At 40.4% G+C, this 23122-nt stretch overlaps 1 protein-coding gene across 12 annotated transcripts in view; it reads left to right on the plus strand.

The window, feature by feature from the left end:
* The window catches only part of CSNK1G1 (casein kinase 1 gamma 1), a 224238-nt gene that overhangs the window by 109824 nt on the left and 91292 nt on the right, over window positions 1-23122 (plus strand). For all 12 annotated transcript variants that reach the window (XR_004431950.1, XR_004431949.1, XM_033189790.1 and 9 more), the window contains 2 exons: window positions 14161-14201; window positions 22734-22803. Coding sequence is in view for 10 of the 12 variants with exons in the window: in XM_033189790.1 (XP_033045681.1) it covers window positions 14161-14201; window positions 22734-22803 (111 nt within the window). In the remaining 2 variants the exon portion in view is untranslated. The remainder of the gene's footprint in view (window positions 1-14160; window positions 14202-22733; window positions 22804-23122) is intronic.

Below are 23122 nucleotides of genomic sequence, written 5' to 3' on the forward strand. Positions count from 1 at the left end.
ATACATGTGTACATTATATAATAAAATAAGGGTAGTTAGCATATTCATAACCTCCAGTCTTTATTATTCCTTTGTGATAATAACTTTGAAGATTCTCTCGTCTAACTATCTTGATATATACAGTACAGTAAGTCCTCACTTAACTTCATCAATAGGTTCTTGAACACTGATTTTAAGTGAAACTATGTATGAAGAAACTAGTTTTACAATAGGGTAATTGATAAAAACAAGAGATAAGGCCAGGCATAGTGGCTCATGCCTGTAATTTCAGCACTTTGGGAAGCCAAGGTGGGTGGATCTCTTGAGCCCAGGAGTTTGAGACCAGCCTGGGCAACATGGCGACACCCTGTCTCTACAAAAATTAGCTGGGTGTGGTGGTGCATTCCAAGATTTCTTGAGCCTAGGAGATTGAGACTGCAGTGAGCCGTGATTGCGCCGCTGCACTCCAGCCTGGGTGACAGAGCAAGGCCCCATCCCAAAACAACACCAGACCTGCCTTACAAGAGATCTTGAAAGGAGCAATAAATAAAGAAAGGAAAGACCACTACCAGCTAATACAAAACACACTTAAATATACAGACTAGTGACACTATAAAGCAACCACACAAACAAGCCAGCATAATAACCAGCTAACACACAATGTCAGGATCAAATCCATACCTATCAGTACTAACCTTGAATGTAAACGGGCTAAAGACCCCCATTTAAAAGGCACAGAGTGGCAAGCTGGATAAAAAGCAAGACCCGATAGTATGTTGTCTTCAAGAGATCCGTCTCACATGTAATGATACCTGTAGGCTCAAAATAAAAGGATGGAGGAAAATCTACCAAGCAAATGGAAAACAGAAAAAAGCAGGGATTACAGTTCTAATTTCAGGCAAAACAGACTTTAAGCCAACAAAGATCAAAAAAAAAAAAGGAGGACATTACATAGTGGTAAAAGGTTCAATTCAACAAGAAGACCTAACTGTCCTAAGTATATATGCACCCAACACAGGAGCACCCAGATTCATAAAGCAAGTTTTTAGAGACCTACAGAGAGACGTAGACTCCCACACAATAACAGCAGCACTCCACTGACAGTATCGAACAGATCATTGAGGCAGAAAATTAACAAAGATACTCAGGACCTGAACTCAACATTGCACCAAATGGATCTTACAGAGCTCTACAGAGCTCTGCACTCCAAAACAGAATATACATTCTTCTCATGATCACATGGCACATACTCCAAAATCAACCACATATTTGGACATAAGACAATTCTCAGCAAATTCAGAAGAACCAAAATCATATCAAACATTCTTTCTCCACAGTACAATTAAAATGGAAGTCAAGGCTGGGCACCACAGCTAACACCTTTAATCCCAGCACTTTGGGAGGCCAAAGTGGGCTGATTGCCTGAGCTCGGGAATTTAAGACCAACATGGCGAGACCCTGTCTCTACTAAAAATACCAGAAAAAAACAGGTGTGATGATATGCACCTGTGGTCTCAGCTACTTGGGAGGCTGAGATAGAGGATTGCTTGAGCCTTGTTGCAGTGCACCGAGATGGGGCCATTGGACTCCAGCCTGGGTGACAGAGTTAGACTCTGTCTCAAAATAAATAAAATTGGCCAAGTTCAGTGGCTCACACCTGTAATCACAGCAGTTTGGCAGACCGAGACAGATGGTTCACTTGAGTTCAGGAGTTCAAGACCAGCCTGGCCAACATGGTGAACCCCTGTCTCTACTAAAAATACAAAAATTAGCCGGATGTGGTGTCGCATGTCTGTAGTCCCAGCTACTCTACTCAGGAGACTGAGGCAGGACAATCACTTGAACCCAGGAGGCAGAGGTTGCAGTGAGCTGAGATCATGTTGCTACGCTCCAGCCTGGGAGACAAAGCAAGACTCCGTCTCAGAAATAATTAAATTTAAAAAGTACATACATACATATATACTAAAATAAAATAGAAGTCAAGACTAAGAAAATCACTCAAAACCATGCAATTACATGGAAATTAAACAACCTGCTCCTGAATGACTTTTGGGTAAATAATAAAGACAGAAATCAAGAAGTTCTTTGAAGTTAATGAGAACAAAGATACAACATACCAGAATCTCTGGGACACAGCTCAGGTAGTGTTAACAGGGAAATTCATAGCACTAAATGTCCACATCAAAAAGTTAGAAAGATCTCAAATTAACAACCTAGTATCACAATGAAAAGAATTAGAGAAACAAGAACATCCCCAAAGCTAGCAGAGAAGACAAAAAATAACCAAAATCAGAGATGAACCGAAGGAAATTAAGACACAAAAAGCCATTCAAAAGATCAACAAATCTAGAAGTTGGTTTCTTGAAAAAAAAATTAATAGGCCACTAGCTAGACTAGTAAAGAATAAAAGAGAGAAGATCCAAATAAACACAATTAAAAATGATGAAGGGGATGTTACCACTGACCACAGAAATAAAAACAGCCATCAGAGGCCAGGTGTGGTGGCTCATGCCTATAATCCCAGCACTTAGGGAGGCCAAGGTGGGTGGATCACTGGAGGTCAGGAGTTCAAGACCAGCCTAACCAATATGGCGAAACCCTGTCTCTACTAAAAATACAAAAAAATTAGCCAGGTCTGGTGGTGTGCACCTATAATTTCAGCTGCTGGGGAGGCTGAGGTGGCAGAATCACTTGAGCCTGGGAGGTGGAGGTTGCAGTGAGCTGAGATTGCACCCCTGCACTCCAACGTGGGTGGCAGAGTGAGACTCCATGTCAAAAATAAAAATAGCCATCAGAGGCCAGGCACGGTCGCTCACGCCTGTAATCCCAGCATTTTGGGAGGCCGAGGCGGGCAGATCACCTGACGTCAGGAGTTCGAGACCAATCTGGCCAACATGGCGAAATTCTTATCTCTACTAAAAATACAAAAATTAGCTGGATGTAGTGATATGCACCTGTAATCCCACCTACTTGAGAGGCTGAGGCAGGAGAATCACTTGAACCCGGGAGGCAGAGGTTGCCGTGAGCTGAGATCGCACCACTGCACTCCAGCCTGGGCCACAGAGCAAGACTCCATCTCAAAAAAAAAAAAAAAAAAGCCATCAGAAACTACTACAAACACCTCTGTGCACACAAGCTAGAACACCTAGAAGAGATGCATAAATTTCTGGGCACACACACTTGTGCAAGACTGAAGGAAGAAATTGATTTCTTGAACACACCAAGAATGAGCTCCAAAATCAAATCAGTAATAAGTAGGCTACCAACCAAAAACCCAGTACCAGATGGATTCATAGCCTAATTCTACCAGGTGTATAAAGAAGAACTGGTGCCATTTCTGCTGAAACTGTTTCAAAAAGTTGAGGAGGAGTGCTACCTATGGCATACTTCTGGTCACAAAAACATCACCAAGCTTCTAGATAAAGGCCCAAGACACTTATAAACACTGAAATAAATGTGGGCTATACATACATTTAAGGCAGATAATATAAAAACAAGATAATTACCCTTTTTTTTTTTTGGTGAATCAGTGAGTGATGGCAGCACAATGGTGGTGGGTAAAATCAAGGAATAAATGTTTGCAAAGCAAAAATGGTAAGGAGAATGTCTTACTGCCATGCAGTGCAAAAACAAATAAAGCAGGGTCCTTGAGCACTTTTGTACTGCATAGTTGATTGTCTTGCATATGTATGATTACCATAGACTAGAATTTTAATTTTACAATAATTTGTATTCATGCATTTTTCCAACCCACTTATGCCAGTTCAGGGTCTCAGGTGGCCAGTCCCTATCCCAGCAGTTTAGGGCACAAGGTGGGAATCAACCCTGGAGGAATGTCATTCCATGGCAGGATGCTGACACACATACCCACATTCACTCATCCTGGGATGATTTAAACACCCCAGTTACCTCAAAAACAATTGAAATAAAAATAATAAAAAATGAAATCCTGTATTTTCCCTAAGAAAAACAAACAAAACACCCCAGTTAACCTCAGGTACACATCTTTGGGATGTGAGAAGAAACTGGAGTACCCAGAGGAAGCCCACACAGACATGAGGAGAACCTGCAAACTCTACACAGATGGTGGTTCTGGCTGGGAATTGATTTTTTTCTCATCCATGTTACAACATGAAATGATGTTATTTGAGGTCCTGTTGTTAGCTATAGTCATTCTACTACTTAATAGAACACTAGAACTTATTCTTAAAATCTCACTGTAACTTTGTACCCATTGACAAACCTTTCCTTATTCCTTATTTCCTCCCTCCTCAGCCTCTGATAACCACCATTATGTTGTCTCCTATGAGATCAGCTTTCCTAGTTTCCACATATAAGTGAGATCATGCAGTATTTGTGTTTCTGTGCCTGGCTTATTTCACTTAACGTGTTCTCCATGTTTATCCCTTTGCCCACAAATGACAACATTTCCTTTTTATAACTGAATAGTATTCTATTGTATATGTGTACATTTTCTTTTCATCTATTGGTATACACTTAGGTTGATTCCATATCTTGACTGTTGTGAATATTGCTGCAATAAATATGGGAGTGCAGATACCTTTTCGGCATACTGGTTTCCTCCCCTCCTCTCCCCAGTTTTATTTAAAAAATAAAATTTATTTTATTTTATTTTTTTTTAGAGATGGGTTTTGCCATGTTGCTCAGGTTGGTCTTAAACTCCTGGGCTCAAGTAATCTCCTCACCTTGGCCTCCCAAAGTGTTGGACCTATAGGCATCAACCACCATGTCTGGCTGACATACTGGTTTCCATTCCTTTGAATATATAACCAGTAGTGGAATTGTTGGGTCATATGGTAGTTTTGTTTTTAATTTTTTGAGAACTCTTCATATTGTTTTCCATAATGGCTGTACTAATCTACATTCCTACCAACAGAGTATAAAAATTTCCCTCTCTTCATTTGTTTTTTTGATAATTGCCACTTTAACTGGGGTGTGGTGGTTTCTCTTTGTGGTTTTGACTTGCATTTCCCTGATGATTTGTAATGTTGAGCATTTTGTCATGTATCTGCCGGCCATTTGAATGTCTTCTTTTGAGAAATGTCCATTTCGGTTTTTTTGCCCATTTTTAAATTGGATTATTTGGGTTTTTTTGTTAGTGAGTTGTTCAAGTTCCTTATATGGTCTGGATATTAACCCTTTGTCAGATGAATAATTTGCAAATATTTTTTCCCTCTAGGTTGCCTCTTCACTGTGTTGAGAAACTTTTTAATTTGATATAATCCTATTTGCCTGTTTTCACTTTTGTTGCCTGTGCTTTTTTCTTTTCTTTTCTTTTTCTGTTTCTTTTCTTTCTTTCTTTCTTTTTGAGACAAGATCTTGCTTTGTCGCCCAGGTTGGAGTGCAGTGGCACAGTCTTGGCTCACTATAACCTCCTCTTCCTCCTGGGTTCAAGTGATTCTTCTGCCTCAGCCTCCCAAGTAATTGGGATTACAGGCATGCACCACCACACCCAGCTAAATTTTTGTGTTTTTAGTAGAGATGAGATTTTACCATGTTGGCCAGGCTGTTCTTGAACTCCTGTCCTCAAGTGATCCACCCGTCGTGACCTCCCACAGTGCTAGGATTAGAGGCGTGAGCCTGCCTTGCTTTTGAGATCCCATCCAAAATATCCTTGCCTAGAGAATGTCATGAAGCATTTCCCTTGTGTTTTATTCTAGTAGTTTTATAGTTTTGGGTCTTACATTTAAGTCTTTAATTCATTTTGAGTTGATTTTTGCAAAAGGTGAGAGATAAGGGTCTACTTTCCTTCTGTGTGTGAATATCCGGTTTTCCTAGCACCATTTATTGAAAAGACTGTTTTCCCCAGTGTATATTCTTGGCACCTCTGTCGAAAATCAGTTACTTGTAAATGTGTAGATTTATTTCTGAGTTCTCTATTCTGTTTCTTTTTTTTTTTTTTTTTTCTTTTTTTTGAGACGGAGTCTCACTCTGTCGCCCAGGCTGGAGTGCAGTGGCCGGATCTCAGCTCACTGCAAGCTCCGCCTCCCGGGTTTATGCCATTCTCCTGCCTCAGCCTCCCGAGTAGCTGGGACTACAGGCGCCCGCCAACACGCCGGGCTAGTTTTTTGTATTTTTTAGTAGGGACGAGGTTTCACTGTGTTAGCCAGGATGGTCTCGATCTCCTGACCTCGTGATCCGCCCGTCTCGGCCTCCCAAAGTGCTGGGATTACAGGCTTGAGCCACCGCGCCCGGCCTATTCTGTTTCACTTGTCTGTTTTTATTCCAGTACCATGCTGCTTTGGCTACTATAGTTTTCTAGGAGATTTTTGCATTGGGTAGAGTGATTTTTTTGCTTTGTTCTTTTTGCTCAAGATTATTTTGGCTATTGGAGTCTTTTGTGGTTCCATATGAATTTTAGGATTTTTTTTTTCTATTTCTGTATTGAATGTCATTGGTATTTTGATAGAGATTGCATTGAATCTTGTAGATCACTTTGGGTAGAATGGACATTGTAACAATATTCTTCCAATTTTTTATTTTTATTTTTATTTTTTTAAGAGACAAGGTCAGGCGCTGGGTGAGGTGGCTCACGCCTGTAATCCCAGCACTTTGGGAGGCTGAGGCAGGTGTATCACGAGGTCAGGAGATCTAGATCATCCTGGCCAACATAGTGAAACCCTGTCTCTACTAAAAATATAAAAATTAGCTGGGTGTGGTGGCACATGCGTGTAGTCCCAGCTACTTGGGAGGCTGAGGCAGGAGAATCACTTGAACCTGGGAACTAGCATTGAGCCGAGATCGTGCCACTGCACTCCAGCCTGGCGACAGAGCGAGACTCTGTCTCAGAAAAAAGAGACAAGGTCTTGTTTGTCACGTAGGCTGGAGTGTAGTGACATGATCATAGCTCACTGTAACCATGAACTCCTGTACTCAAACATTCTTCCCATCTCAGTCTACCTACTAGCTAGGATTATAGGCACTTACCCCTACACCTGACTAATTAAATTTTTTTTTTTTTTTTGCAGATACAGTGTCTCACTATGTTGCCTAGCTGCTCTCAAACTCCTGGCCTGAAATGATCTTCCTGCCTTGGCCTCCTAAAGTGCTGGCAGTAATAGGCATAAGCCACTGTGACTGGCCAATTTTCTTCCAATGGATATATTTCATTTGTGTGTGTGTGTCTTCTTCAGTTTCTTTTGTTAGTAATTTATAGTTTCCCTTGTAGAGATCATTCACCTCTTTGGCTGAATTTATTCCTTTTTTTTTTTTTTTAAGCTATTGTAAATGGGATTGCCTTCTGTATTAGTCTGTTCTCATACTGCTAATAAAGACATACCCAAGACTGGCTAATTTATGAAGGAAAGAGGTTTAACTGATTCACAGTTCCACATAGCTGGGAGGCCTCACAATCATGGCAGAAAGCAAAGGAGGAGCAAAGTCACATCTTACGTGGCGGCAGGCAAAGAGAGCATGTGCAAGGGAACTCCCCTTTATAAAACCATCAGATCTCGTGAGACTTATTCACTATCATGAGAACAGCATGTGAAAAACCTACCCCATGATTCATTTACCTCCCTTTGGGTCTCTCCCACTATACATGGGACTTATGGGAGCTATGATTCAAGATGATATTTGGGTGAGGACACAGCCAAACCATATTTCCTCCCTCACACTGTGTGCTCCGATTATATTCTCAATTTCTTTTTCCACTGGTTTGTTTTTGGCATTAGAAATGCTACTAATTTTTGTATGTTAATTTTCTATCCTGTAACTTTACTGAATTCATTTATTAGTTCTAATAGTTTTTTGGAGGAGTCTTTGGGATTTTCTATATATATGATTATGTCATCTGCAAACAGGAACAGTCTGATTTCCTCCTTTCCTGTTTGGACGCCCTGTCTTTTGCCTCAGTGCTTTGGATAGTACTTTGAATACTATGTTGTATAAAATTGGTGAAAGTGAGCATCCTTGTCTTGTTCTAGTCTTTTGAGGAAAAGCTTTTAATTTTTCCCCATTCAGTCTGATATTAGCTGTGAGTTTGTCATATATGGCCTTTATTATTTTGAAATGTGTTCCTTTTATGCCTAAATTTATTGAGAGTTTTTATCATGAAAGGATGTTGAATTTTATCAAATGTCTTCTGTGTCTGTTGAGATGATCATATAGTTTTTGTCTTTCATTCTGTTCATGTGATGTATCATGTGTATTGATATGCATATGTTCAAGCATCCTTACGTCCCTGGGATATATCCCACTTGATCATGGTGAATCCTCTTTTAGTGTGTGGTTGGATTTAGTTTGTTAGTATTTTGTTGAGGATTTGTACCTCTATTTTCATCAGGGATATTGGCCTGTAGTTTTATTTTGTTGTATCCTGGCCTGGTTTTGGTATCAGCATAATGCTGGACTCAGAATAAGTTTAGAAGTATTCCCCTCCTCTTGGGTTTTTTGGAATAGTTTGAAAAGAATTTATGTTTGTTCTTTCAATGTTGGATAGAATTCAGCAGTGAAGCCATCAGGTCCTGGGCTTTTTCTTTGTTGGGGGAGTCTTTATCATTACTTCAATCTTATTACTTGGCTATTATTCTGTTCAGGTTTTCTATTTCTTCTGACTCGATCTTGGTAGGTTGTATGTATGTTTCCAGGAACTTGTCCATTTCTTCGGATTAAACATTTGTTCCCATATAGTTGTCAGATTAATATTCTAAAAATACAACTTTCACCATTTGCTTTTTCACGTCATTCATAGCAAGCTGAAGAAAGGAGTTAAAACTCCCATATTTGCATTTAGGATTATCCATAATCTTATTCTAAACTAGCCTTTCTTTTTTATCACCCAAGAACTTTCTCACGAGAACTTTCTACAAATATCAAGTCAATTTGTTCACTTTAGCATGTCTTACCTACTGAATGTCAGATACTATGTTTGTTTCTAGGGATAAAAAGATGAATTAAACATTCTTGTCCTCTGGAAATTTATGGCTGAGTGGAAATAAAAAGATATATGCATAACTAGTTATAGGTAGAAGTTTATGAAATTGGGTGTTGGCTTACTCTTAAGACTAGAAAGTGTATTTAGAAAAAGGCTTTTTTTTTTTTTTTAAACAAAAAGGCATAAAACCACAAGGAACCAAAAAAATGGAAGAGAAGGTGAAAACAGATTGAGAAATGTTAACAAAATTTTGGAAGCTGAAACACAGATGGTTAGGTGGTAACTCACTTAGCACTCCAGAGAAGGCTTGCCTGAAGGGGCAGGCCAGGTAATACTATACCAGATAGACTTAGGAATTGGAGACACTAGGAACTTCACAAAGGTGGGATGCAGAAGGGGCTAAAAATGGAAAATTTAGCTGAACGTCAGCTACACTGTGAAAAGCGGCTACCCAGCTAAATATAGGAAAAATAAGAAAAAGGTTGCACACTGAGGCCGGGCGCAGTGGCTCATGCCTGTAATCCCAACACTTTGGGAGGCCGAGGCGGGCGGGTCACAAAGTCAAGAGATCGAGCCCATCCTGGCCAATATGGTGAAACCCTGTCTCTACTAAAGATACAAAAATTAGCTGGGCATGGTGACGCACACCTGTAATCCCAGCCACTCTGGAGGCTGAGGCAGGAGAATCGCTTGAACCATGGAGGCAGAGGTTGCTGAGATCGCGCCACTGCACTCCAGCCTGGGCAGAAAAGTGAGACTCAGTCTCAAAAAAAAAAGAGAAAAAGGTTGCACACTGAATGATGAGACTCCTCAGGACTTGTGAAGAAACAAATATGTAAGTGCCCAGGATTTCTTTGAAACTTTTTTTTTTTTTTTTTTTTGAGATGGAGTTTTGCTCTTGTTGCCCAGGCTGGAGTGCAGTGGTACGATCTCGGCTGACTGCAACCTCCGCCTCCCAGGTTCAAGCGATTCTCCTGTCTCAGCCTCCCGATTAGATGAGATTACAGGCATGCACCACCATGCCTAGCTAATTTTGTATTTTTAGTAGAGATGAGGGTTTCTCCATGTTGGTCAGGCTGGTCTCGAACTCCTGACCTCAGGTGATCCGCCCACCTTGGTCTCCCAAAGTGCTGGGATTACAGGTGTGAGCCACCACACCCAGCTGCATTTTTTTCTTCAAAAGAAATCTATGCACAATTTCTATAATATAGTAGGTTTGTTTTTATATAAAAAAAGACTTTCTCCAAATCTTCAAATGAAAATGAGGATTCAAGAAAAGTGTGTATTATTTGTCCTATAGCTTAGTACACAAGTGCCTTGGCACACTCCAGGTACCCGCGGGCATACGTACCTTAGAGTGGGGGCCTGGCATTCAATATTATTCATAACCTGTGCTTAGCTTAGTGGATCTTTATGGCTTTTCTTCTGTTTCTTCCCACACACTATGTGCTCTGATTATATGGGTCTACCCACAGCATATCAAATCCTGTGCATTTTCTATCATTTCTCCATATCATTGTTCAAATTAGTATTTTTTAAAAATAGGAAATGCCTTTTATTCTCTCCTCTGTTCATCCTTCAGGGCTCACTTCAAGTGCTGCTTCTGCCCAAATTCATTAACCTCCATATCCAAGCTCTTCTACTGACTTGTTTGTATTTCATTTTTAACCCACACCATGTCATGTGATTTATTTGACACACTTTTGAGCCACCACATACAAGACCCTGTGTGAGGAGCTAGAATACAGTCTATGAAGGGTGAGAACTGAGGTTGCTCATCTTAGATGTCTGGTATCTGTGTAGATGGGCATTAAATAGTCACATTTTTCCCTACCTCTGTTCTCTTATTTTTCTAGTTAATCTTGTACTACCTCACAATGCTCATGCAAAATCCCAGATCTTATCAGGTCACAAAACCTTTCATTTTAAACTTTAAGATAGCATTGATGTTCTGCAATTATACAGGCAGTAGGAACAGGGAAAAATGGTATTAATGGCTTGCTTTTTTTTTTTTTTTTTGACGCAGTCTTGCTCTGTTGCCCAGGCTGGAGTGCAATGGTGCGATATCGGCTCACTGCAACCTCTGCCTCCCGGGTCAAGCGATTTTCCTGTCTCAGCCTCCCGAGTAGCTGGGATTATAGGCACATGCCACCACGCCCGCCTAATTTTTGTATTTTTAGTAGAGACGGCATTTCACCCTGTTGGTCAGGCTGGCCTCATGATCCACCTGCCTTGCCCTCCCCAAGTGCTGGGATTACAGGCATGAGCTGTAATTAAGTTCTTAGGGTTAAGCTTGTGCTAAAATTAGTTTTTTTTTTTTTTTTTTGAGACAGTTTTGCTCCTGTCTCCCATGCTGGAATGCAATGGCGTGATCTCAGCTCACTGCAACCTCTGTGTCCCAGGTTCAAGTGATCCTCCTGCATCAGTCTGCCGAGTAGCTGGGATTACCACCCCCCGCAACTAATTTTTGTATTTTTAGTAGAGACAGGGTTTCACCATGTTGGCTAGGCTGTTCTCGAACTCCTGACCTCAGGTGATCCACCCACCTTGGCCTCCCAAAGTGCTGGGATTACAGGCATGAGCCACTGCACCTGGCCCTAAAATTAGTTTTAAGTCACAGTAACAATGCTCATTTCATTTCACGAAGAGCTATCCTGAAAAATCTTGGGCCAGGCACGGTGGCTCAAGCCTGTAATCCCAGCACTTTGGGAGGCCGAGACGGGCGGATCACGAGGTCAGGAGATCGAGACCATCCTGGCTAATACGGTGAAACCCCATCTCTACTAAAAAATACAAAAAACTAGCTGGGCGAGGTGGCGGGCGCCTGCAGTCCCAGCTACTCGGGAGGCTGAGGCAGGAGAATGGCGTAAGCCCGGGAGGCGGAGCTTGCAGTGAGCTGAGATCCGGCCACTGCACTCCAGCCTGGGCAACAGAGCGAGACTCCGTCTCAAAAAAAAAAAAGAAAAATCTTTGCGCAGCATCACATCTGGTGTGCAAGAAGAAGTCGTGGGCCAAATTAAAGTTTTAATCTGCCTGGGAGTTGGCTATTTGTTACTGCCTCATCTGTTCCTCTCTTATTACTAGCCTTTTTATAATTTCATGAAATATATTTTAAAATGGTTTTGGTGGGAACAGTAATCAGAAACATAAAGTAACCTTTAGAAAGTTAATGCAAACACTATATATATGAGAGAAATGCCTATTTTCTACTTGTGCTCCCCTAAAAAAGAAGTTATTCATCTTATGGTTTCTTAGGTGTTTCTTTTTTTTTTTTTTTTTTTTTTTTTGAGACGGAGTCTCGCTCTGTCGCCCAGGCTGGAGTGCAGTGGCCAGATCTCAGCTCACTGCAAGCTCCGCCCCCTGGGTTTACGCCATTCTCCTGCCTCAGTCTCCCGAGTAGCTGGGACTACAGGCGCCTGCCACCTCGCCCGGCTAGTTTTTTGTATTTTTTAGTAGAGATGGGGTTTCACCGTATTAGCCAGGATGGTCTCGATCTCCTGACCTCGTGATCCGCCCATCTCGGCCTCCCAAAGTGCTGGGATTACAGGCTTGAGCCACCGCGCCCGGCCTAGGTGTTTCTTATGGTTTCTTAGGTCAAACACCTAAGAAACCAACCTGTTAGTCTTCTTTTTATCTTAATTGCAGACAAAAATTATTCCTAAATTAGTGTACTGTTTGACACAAAAGTACTCGCAATCTGATGGCAGTATGAAAAGTTTAATGATGTAGTTATATTGCAGAGGGCCTTAGTTGTCTAGAGGTGTGTAAATGAAAACTTGTAAGCAGCTTTTTATCTTTCTTTGTTTATTTATTTATTTATGAGATGGCATCTCACTCTGTTGCCCAGGCTGGAGTACAATGGTGTAATCTTGGCTCACTGTAGCCTACACCTCCCAGGTTCAAGTGATTTTCCCGCCTCAGCCTCACAAGTATCTGAGATTACAAGTGTTCACCACCACGCCTAGCTAATTTTTGTATTTTTAGTAGAGACAGGGTTTCACCATGTTGGCCAGGCTGGTCTTGAACTCCTGACCTCAAGTGATCCACCTGCCTCAGCCTCCCAAAGTGTTGGGATTACACCACACCCAGCTTGTTTTTTTATTTATAAAAACAATGTACATTATATAAAAATCAGAAAATACTAAAAACTTTTATATTCCTTTTATATTATTTTTCACACACATATATTCAGCTGTGTATTATAGGAATGTAACATTTACTGGTATATTATTTTTAAAATAGCCGTACTATAGGTGCAGTACCAATAACTTTTAATCAGTCGAGATTTTGAGTGTCTTATATGTGCTGAACATGGTCTTAAGCACCATAGGGTATTGAGAAAACTTAAAATCCCTATCCTCAAGATATTTACACTGTAGCTGGATAAGAAGGCAAATGTGTAAGAAGAGATATGAAGTTTGGTGCAGTGGCTAAACTACATGGTATGTACTAAGCACTCAGGAGGAATTAAAGTTAAGGCTTCCAAGGATTAGTGACGGTGGGGAGGTGAGAGGAGCTGAGTACCCAGCATATATTACAGGTTCACTAATTGAAAGTTATTGCTCTGGTCCTCATCATCATTCCAAGTTCTTAATCTAAACGTCTGGGAATATTGATTACATTTGTAGAAATAGGAAAGTTTAAAGAAAAAAGCATTATTGCAGGAAGAACTTTGCGATGTGTAAGTGTTATCTAACTGCAGGTCTGTTTCCTATAAATAGTTAAAAGATATAAAGCTATTGTTCTGGTGAACAGTCAAAACAACTTTGAGAATCATCTGCTTACAAGCAGTAGATGAATTCTCCAAAAGTAGGTTTGGGCAATAATTGGTTTTATTCACACTATCCTTTATGCCATCTAAAGTTGACACGACATACCGTGACAAAATATATAGAATTCTATTTGCCAGTTAGTTCGAAGAATGAACGTTTGTGTTTATTGTGCCAAGAGCTAAAATCTCTTTGAAATTCTGGAATTTCTTCTTGAATTGCCTTGTGACTTAATAGATGAGAAGTATTAACACGCGCGTGTGTGTGTGTGTATAAGAGAGATATGTTTTCGCTTTTAGGAAAATTCTCAGGTGTAGCTTAAATTTCTAAATTTTCAAGCTGTTCTAGCCTTGCTGGATCTGATTATCTCTGTAGCTTTTCACTTATGAATCAAGTTTCATTTATGTGAGCAGCATTGGGAATATAACCTTTCTCATGACCCTGTAAGCTAATATTTTGCTTTGCTTTTCCCGGAATAAATGTCACTAAAACGTATACATTCTGCTTTCCCCTTAGGTAAAAATCTCTACACCAATGAATATGTAGCAATCAAACTGGTGAGTAGAATCTGTTTGTGGTAATTAATGTTTTGGTGCTCCCATTGCTTATATCTTCTTATAGGAAATAGTTTTAAGCATTCATTCACAAAAATGCTAATGGTTTTTTTAAATATATGATCCCATGTTTTTCTTCAATGATAGTGTTACAGTGATGAATCACTGTATACTATATAACACTATATAATTAAATGATACTAACTTTAGTGTTAGCAATGATGACTCAAAAATTAGTTGATTAAAAAAAGCTGGAAGAACTAGTAATTGAACAATCTTTCACAGAGGTATCTTAATTAAAAAGATAAAATCATTCAAAAATTTTACTGTTTTTTTCTCTAAACTGATTTATTTTTTGTACTTAGAAGAAAATCATAACTGATCATCTAATCATGGCCTTAAAAATCTGTCAAGCTTGAAAAACACCATATGGTCAAATTAGAAGCAAAGAAGTCAATTGGTATATTAATACTAACCTTGTGAATAATTAAACTAGTCATTGAAAATGATATCCTATTAAAAAAGAGAAGTAATAATTTTATTATTTGTGAGGACTAATAATTTTAAAAGACAGAATTCTTTGTCTTATATTTAAGGTGGATAACAAAACCATTTTTTCATGTGAAATGTTTCATATGACTAGTTTCACTGAAATTCTGTGTTTGTCCTCATAGTAGGTATCCCAGGATTTACAGGTAGCTTTGTTTTATTAGTTGGAAGCTAGAGGAGTTAATGATTGAAGGAAATCTATGTAATTCTTTTCTTTTCCTTCTTTTTATTTATTTTTTAGAAACAGGGTCTCACGCGGTTGCCCAGGCTGGAGTGCAGTGATGTGATCTTGGCTCACTGCAACCTCTGCCTCCTGGGCTCAAGCGATCCTTCCACCTCAGTCTGCCTCCTAAGTAGCTGGGACTACAGATGTGTGCCACCACACCTGGCTAAGTTTTGTATTTTTTGTAGAGACAGTGTTTCATCATGTTGCCCAGTTGGTCTTGAACTCCTGAGCTCAGGTGATCCACCCAGCTCGGCCTCCCAAAGTGCTGGGATTACAGGTGTGAGCCACCATGCCTGGCATTGTTATTCTTTTCTAATTAATTGCACTTACCACATCCACACTTGTTCTGTGATTGGTCGTTCTTCTCATCCAGCTTGCTTGTGGAGGAGGTAGGGTTGTCTTGTGAGGAACTGACAGTTACCAGATTTGTTTCCCTACAAAGGGGTGGGTGGACAGGGAGCAGGGCTTAGAGCAGCAGGTAACTTCTAGGAAACCAATTGTTTTCTTTTTGTATTTTGACTTGGAACTCTTGTTGGATAGATGGGAGCAGGAAGAGAGGTAATACATGTTAACAATGCAGGTTAAATATCCTCTTAGATTGAATATTAGAGGATTAACCGGCCAGACGCAGTGGCTCATGCCTGTAATCCACTTTAGGAAGCCAAGACAGGCAGATCGCTTGAGCCCAGAAGTTCAGACCAGCCTGGGCAACAAGGCGAAACCCTGTCTCTACAAAAAATATAAAAAATTTGTCAGATGTGCTGGCACACACCTGTAGTCCCCGCTAATTTGGAGGCTAATGTGGGAGAATAACCTGAGCCCAGGAAGTTGAGTCTGCAGTGAGCCGAGATTGCTTGCACCTGTGCGCTCAGCACCTGTGCACTTCAGCCTGAGAGACAGAGTGATACCCTGTCTCAAAAAAATAGGATTAACCACATTTTTTTAATTTATAGGAATTTGGTTATTCTATTAAAGTGTTCTCTAGTACACCAACTTTTTTTACTTTTTCTGTTTTATTATTCTGATAAGTTGGAATAATCTCTGATTTTTTGGGACTACTAAGAGAACGAAGCACTTCCTAAAACACTTAAAAAATTGGCCACATTACTACATATTTGTTGGGCTTTCTGTTAGGGACAGTTCTTTCATCTTGATTTCTTCTGCCAGGTTATACCAATTAACCTGTATAGATAAGCTTACATGACATATTGTTGACATGATTGATCATTACATTTCACTTTCCTTTTTAAAAACTTTTATTTTGGCCGGGCGTGGTGGCTCACGCCTGTAATCCCAGCACTTTGGGAGGCCGAGATGGGCGGATCACAAGGTCAGGAGATCGAGACCATGGTGAAACCCCGTCTCTACTAAAAATACAAAAAATTAGCCAGGCGCGGTGGCGGGCGCCTGTAGTCCCAGCTACTCAGGAGGCTGAGGCAGGAGAATGGCGTGAACCCGGGAGGCGGAACTTGCAGTGAGCCAAGATCGCGCCACTGCACTCCAGCCTGGGCGACAGAGCGAGACTCCGTCTCAAAAAAAAAAAAAAAAAAAAAAAAAACTTTTATTTTGCTTTGTATGGCCACTATTTAAAGCTAAAAATGGAACTCTTGCAATCTAGTATGATGTGACTCAGGTACTGCATTTCTCTTTCAAATAAGTCTGAAAGGCATTTTAGAGGATAACAATTTTTGTCTACAGGCTTTCTCTCTTCCTTTTGGGCTTCTGTTCTTCAAAGGGAGCTATGAAGGCAGTAATTGAGCTCTTTGGATTGTAATGGTAAATTTGCCTTAAGCACTATACTCCTATAAGGTAGCTGTCTGCTGTTTGTTTAGGATTTTAGGCAGGCATGTGTTTTCCAGAATAACTGTGGCAAATATTCTGGCAAATGCACAGCCTCTATGGAAATGTAATCAGCATCTGGCACAGAAATGCAAGGACTCTGCTGCTGCTGTTTCAGTTGTACTTTGTTTGGATCTTCATTGTGGACTCTTTTTTCTTAGATGTCTACAAACCTTTAAAAAAACATACACAAAGTAAACAAAATAATGTAATGAGCCCCTCCTTTATCCATCACCCACATTTCTAAGGGTTCTTTTTAACAGAGGTTTTCTAACAATTGGGTTTAAAAAAAAATCTCTCTGTGCTGCTAATATTGCTGCCTTCTGCAATCTGTAGACTGAGTTTTGCAGTGCCTTCTACTTATAGTGCTTCCAGAAAAGCACCTTGAAGCCCAGTTGGCTGAGCAGGCTATGGCCATGTACTAAGGAGTTGGCTGAAGTGTGTAATTCTCTCAGTCTTCATAAGACCCTCATGTCTGAATATATGATGTGTATACCTTTCAACCCTTGAACTCTATGGAGTTTTGCATTTTTAATTTACTAGCTTAGCTACTCTATTACGCTTTCCAGCATGAAGATTGAGAGTATAATATTTGAGGAAGTATCTGTGGTTTTTAAAATTAATTGCCTCTGTGGTTTGTCAGAATCCAAAAGTGATTTCTCCGGAAGGAATAGTCCCTTTTCTAGTGTTTTGATCAACTTCTAGTTCCATGTTGATTTGTCATCACTGTTTCTGTTTGGTTCCTTGTGAATTCTTAGTTACTTTGCTAATGGAAAAATTCTATACCTGGCTGTTTTGATAGTGATTCAGTGGAAGATCTGCAACCAAATGGAGACACAAGAGTGATATGATACCTCTCTATCTGAAGAGAGAAATAGGAAAGGGACTCTACAATATAATTAGTCCTATGTACTTTTCTTTTTCTTTTTCTTTTTTTTTTTTTTTTGAGATGGAATCTTGCTCAGTCACCAGGCTGGAGTGCAGTGGCACGATCTCGGCTCACTGCAACCTCCAACTCCCCTGGTTCAAGCGATTCTCTTGCCTCAGCCTCCTGAGTAGCTGGGATTACAGGCATGCACCACCATGCCCAGCTAATTTTTGTATTTTTAGTAGAGAAGGGGTTTCACCATGTTGGCCAGGATGGTCTCCATCTCCTGACCTCGTGATTCACCCACCCCAGCCTCCCAAAGTGCTGGGATTACAGGCATGAGCCACCATGCCTGGCCATGTACTTTTCTTTTGACTAAAAGTCTTGAGACACTTGAAGTCCAACTCTAATGATTGCTGATTTTATACTCAAAGAAGTGTATGAGTTCTTTCTTCCTAGCGCTTCCTACAGATATGAACATTCCAGTCTGGCCTGAATTGATTTCGATAAAATCTTCCTAGAAGCAGAGGGATAGACTAGACAACTTCAGAGAAACTTCTGAATTATTTGGTTAATGGATTCTATATCTTAAGAAAAATGCAGAAAACTTCAAATGGATTCAGGAAAGAGCCTTCAAAGATGATCAAAGAATTAAAAACTAGGACCTATGAGGAAAGGTGAAAGGAATTTGAAATTACTTTGCCTGAGGAAAGACAGTCTAGGAAATCATTAGATTGTTTTGTTATTTGAAGAGAGCTACTTAATAGTATTTGAGGTTATTGAGGAGTTTTTTTATTTTTTTGCTGAGGACTTAAGAAAAATAGGCTTAAGTTTCAGTAGTGAGATTTGAGTATAATATAAAAGTGTTCCAAACCATGAAACTTGTTCAACATCAGCATGAATTATTGAGAGAAGTTATGGAATCTTCTTCCTTGGAGTCTGTCTTAAACATAAGACAAATAGGCTGGGCATGGGGGCTCACATCTGTAATCTCAGCACTTTGGGAGGCTGAAGTGGGTGGATCATGAGGTCGGGAGTTTGAGATCAGCCTGGCCACTATGGTAAAATCTCGTCTCTACTAAAAATACAAAATTAGCCAAGTGTGGTGGCGTGCGTCTGTAGTCCCAGCTACTTGGGAGGCTGAGGCAGAAGAATTGCTTGAACACCGGAAGTGGAGGTTGCAGTGAGCTGAGATCGTGCCATTGCACTCCAGCCTGGGTGACAGAGTAAGACTCCATCTCAAAAAACAAACAAAAAAAAAAAGGACAAATAACCACTCAGTGGAGGAAAGGACAGTCTTTTCAACAAATGATGCTAGAAAAACTGGATACCCACATAACAGTGAAGTTGGATTCTTACTTTACATTGTATTCAACAATTCAGAGTGGATCAAAGACCTAAATATAAGATTGAAACTATAATACTTTTAACCAGAATATACATGGGAAAAGCTTCATGACATTGAATTTGGCAGTGATTTCTTGGATATGACACCAAAATCACAGACAACAAAAGAAAAAGCTAGCTAAGTTGGACTTCAGCAAAATTTAAAACTTTTGCATACTGTCAACAGAATTTTAAAAAGGGCAACCCGTGGAAAGGAATAGGAGAAAATAATATTATCTAATAACAGATGATATCCAGAATTTACCATTATAACAATTTTTTTAAGTTCAGTGGCATTGACCAGGTGCAATGGCTCATGCCTGTAATCCCAGCACTTTGGGAGGCTGAGGCGGGCAGATCACCTGAGGTCAGGGGTTTGATACCAGCCTGACCAACATGGAGAAACCCCATCTCCACTAAAAATACAAAAATTAGCCAGGAGTGGTGGGACATGCCTGTAATCCCAGCTACTTGGGAGGCTGAGGCAGGAAAATCGCTGAACCTGGAAGGTGGAGGTTGTGGTGAGCCAATATCATGCCATTACAGTCCAGCCTGGGCAACAAGAGTGAAACTCCGTCTCAAAAAAAAAAAAAAAAAAAGTTCAATGGCATTAAGTACATTTACATTGGTGTATAACCATCACCACCATCCATCTCCAGAACTTTTTCATCTTCCCTAACTGAAATTTCCTATCTGTTAAACACTCCCCTCCCCCCAACCCCTTGGCAACCATCATTCTGTCTGTCTCTATGAATTTGACTACACTAGATACTTAATTTTTTGTTGTTGTTTGTTTTTTTGGAGATGGAGTCTTGCTTTGTCGCCCAGGCTGGAGTGCAGTGGTGCGATCTAGGCTAACTGCAACCTCCACCTCCGGGGTTCAAGCAATTCTCCTGCCTCAGCCTCCTGAGTAGCTGGGACTACAGGTGCACGCTGACACTCCTGGCTAATTTTTTGTATTTTAGTAGAGACAGAGTTTCACCATGTTGCCTAGGCTGCTCTCGAACTCCTGAGCTCAGGCAGTCCACCTGTCTCAGCCTCCCAAAGTGCTAGGATTACAGGCATGAGCCACTGCACCTGGCTACTATGTACTTAATATTAAGTGGACTCATGCAATATTTGTCCTTTATAACTGGCTTATTTCACTGAGCATAGGTTTGCCCTCAAGGTTTGCCCATGTTGTAGCATGTGTCGGAATTTCCTTTTTAAGGTTGAGTAATACTTAATCATATGTATATACCCAATTTTGTTTATCCATTCATCCAATATACGCACTTAGGTTGCTTCCACCTGTTAGTTATTGTGAATAATAATGCTATGAACATGCATGTACAAATAAATCTGAGTTCCTGCTTCCACTTCTTTGGAGCATCTATCCCGAAAGAGAATTGTGCATCATAATGATTCTGTGTTTAATTTTTTGAAAAATTGCCATACCATTTTCCCGAGCAGTCACTGCACCATTTTGCATTCCCATCAGCAGTGCACAAGGGTTCCAGTTTCTCCACATCCTCGTCAACACTTGTTATTTTCTGTTTTTGATAATAGCCATCCTAATGGGTGTGCAGATGTTGAACTTTATTTTATTGATTGATTGATTGAGACAAGGTCTCACTCTGTCGCCCAGGCTGGAGTACAGTGGCACAATCACAGCTCCCTGCAGTCTTGATCTCTGGGACTCAAGCAGTCCTCCCACCTCATCTTTCTGAGTAGCTGGGACTACAGGAGTGTGCCATCCTGCCAGGCTAATTTTTTAATTTTTGGTAGAGACAGGGTCTCCCTATGTTGCCCAGGCTGGTCTCCAACTCCTGGACTTAAGCAGTTGTCCCGCCTCAGCCTCCCAAAGTGCTGGGATTACAGGCATGAGCCACCATGCCCGTCCTATTTTATTTATTTGTAAAGATGAGGTTTTGCTGTGTTGCCCAGGCTGGTCTCAAACTCCTGGTATCGAGTGATCCTCCTGTCTCAGCCTCTGAAAGTGCTGGATTGCAGACATGAGCCACCATGTCAGCTACTGTTGAGCTTTTAAAGAGAGATTATAATGTGTTTAGGGTAATGTTTGGTTTTCTTGTTAGCCAGTTGCCCAGTACACTGTCAGTTTAGAATAATCAACTAGCCAGTTGCTCAACTGGTATAGAGCAAAGTGTGGTTGTTTGGCTGCCTTATCTCTGAGGTTTTTAGAAAACTCAATGTTTGGAAACTTGAACACCACATTGATTGAAGTTACGTATTTTAATTGTATTTATAATCTTTAATTCTCAGTAGTTTAAAAAGAAATATACATAAGCATGTTCCTAAAAGCATTGTTCATAGTATTGGAAAGTGAAAACAGTTCACATGTCCAAAAATTATGGGGAGGGTGTGTATACGTACATACGTAAATACAAAATACATATACACATACAGGGCAATACTTAAACCATTAAAAATAATATAAGCCAGGTGCAGTGGCTTATGCCTATAATCCCACAGCACTTTGGGTGGCTGAAGTAGGAGGATTGCTTGAGCCCAGGAATTTGGGACCAGCCTGGGCAACATAGTAAGATCCTATCTCTACGAAAAAATAAAAATTAGCTGTGAGTGATGGCGCACACTTGTGGTCCCAGCCGCTCGGGAGGCTAAGATAGGAGGATGACTTGAACCTGGGAGGTTTCGACTGCAGTGCGCGAGACCCTGTCTTTAAAAAAAAAACAAGACATTATACACGTTTATTTACTGCCATGGGAAAACGTTATTACATTGTTGAATTCAACAGCACATTAATGAACAGCAAATATATTATAATCTCATTTATATAAAATTAAGTTCATCAGTCTATATTATATATAAATACATATATAGATAAATAATTGGAAAGGCATTCACTAAAATGTTAATAGTGCCACTCTTTAAAGTGGCGGAATCACAGATGATTTTTGCTTTCTAATTTTTGTATATTGGAATTTTCTTCTGAGCATGCATTATTTTTCTAAAAATAATAAAACGGTGAACCTCCCAAAATTCAGAACAAACAAGCAGGAAATACATTCTGGTATTTTTTTTTATTTAAAGGTTTGGCATCAAGTTTCCGGGGAAAATACATATCAGGAGAATATTTCTTTTCTTTTTTTTTTTTTGAGACGGAGTCTGCTCTGTCGCCCAGGCTGGAGTGCAGTGGCCGGATCTCAGCTCACTGCAAGCTCCGCCTCCCGGGCTTACGCCATTCTCCTGCCTCAGCCTCCCGAGTAGCTGGGACTACAGGCGCCCGCCACCTCGCCCGGCCAGTTTTTTGTATTTTTTAGTAGAGATGGGGTTTCACCGTATTAGCCAGGATGGTCTCGATCTCCTGACCTCGTGATCCGCCCGTTTCGGCCTCCCAAAGTGCTGGGATTACAGGCTTGAGCCACCGCGCCCGGCGAGAATATTTCATTGCAAGAAAGGTATCCTTGAATGGTAGCTCATGCAAAGTCTATTTTTATTTAACTATCCATGGAAGGAGTTGTATGTAATTCACCTTCATCTTCTCTTAGCTGTACTGTCTAAGACAAATTGTGGTTAGAAAAGACTCTTATATATGGATATCATCTCTAAAACATCAGGTGATCTTAACCGTTGTTTACTCCAAAAGTTTAAGAATGGAAAAATCCCATTTGTTGAAATCTGATCAGTTTTTCTTTTTGGATTTCAGGAACCAATAAAATCACGTGCTCCACAGCTTCATTTAGAGTACAGATTTTATAAACAGCTTGGCAGTGCAGGTAAGTCAAGTCTTTCTTCTTCACTTACTTAGCATGTAGCTTGGCTGGAAGCCCTAAAATATACAGATGTTTTTGTCTGGTTTACCCTTTTTACCAAACCATCTGTCTCCCCTGCTTGCCAGATAGGTAAACAAACATAGTCAAATGCAAAGCTACTTGCTGTCTGGTTCCTGGAGTTGAGTTGACAGGGGAATTGTGTTGCTATGACTGTGCCCACAGACCAACCTGCAGATGCTTTCTACTTGTCAAATACACATAGTGTGAAGGATTTGCTTTTCAGTAGTTCATTCTCTTTTCATTTCTTTACCTATACCAAAAG

The sequence above is a fragment of the Trachypithecus francoisi genome, unplaced genomic scaffold, assembly GCF_009764315.1.
Source record: "Trachypithecus francoisi isolate TF-2019V2 unplaced genomic scaffold, Tfra_2.0 Lachesis_group3, whole genome shotgun sequence".
NCBI lineage: Eukaryota > Metazoa > Chordata > Mammalia > Primates > Cercopithecidae > Trachypithecus > Trachypithecus francoisi.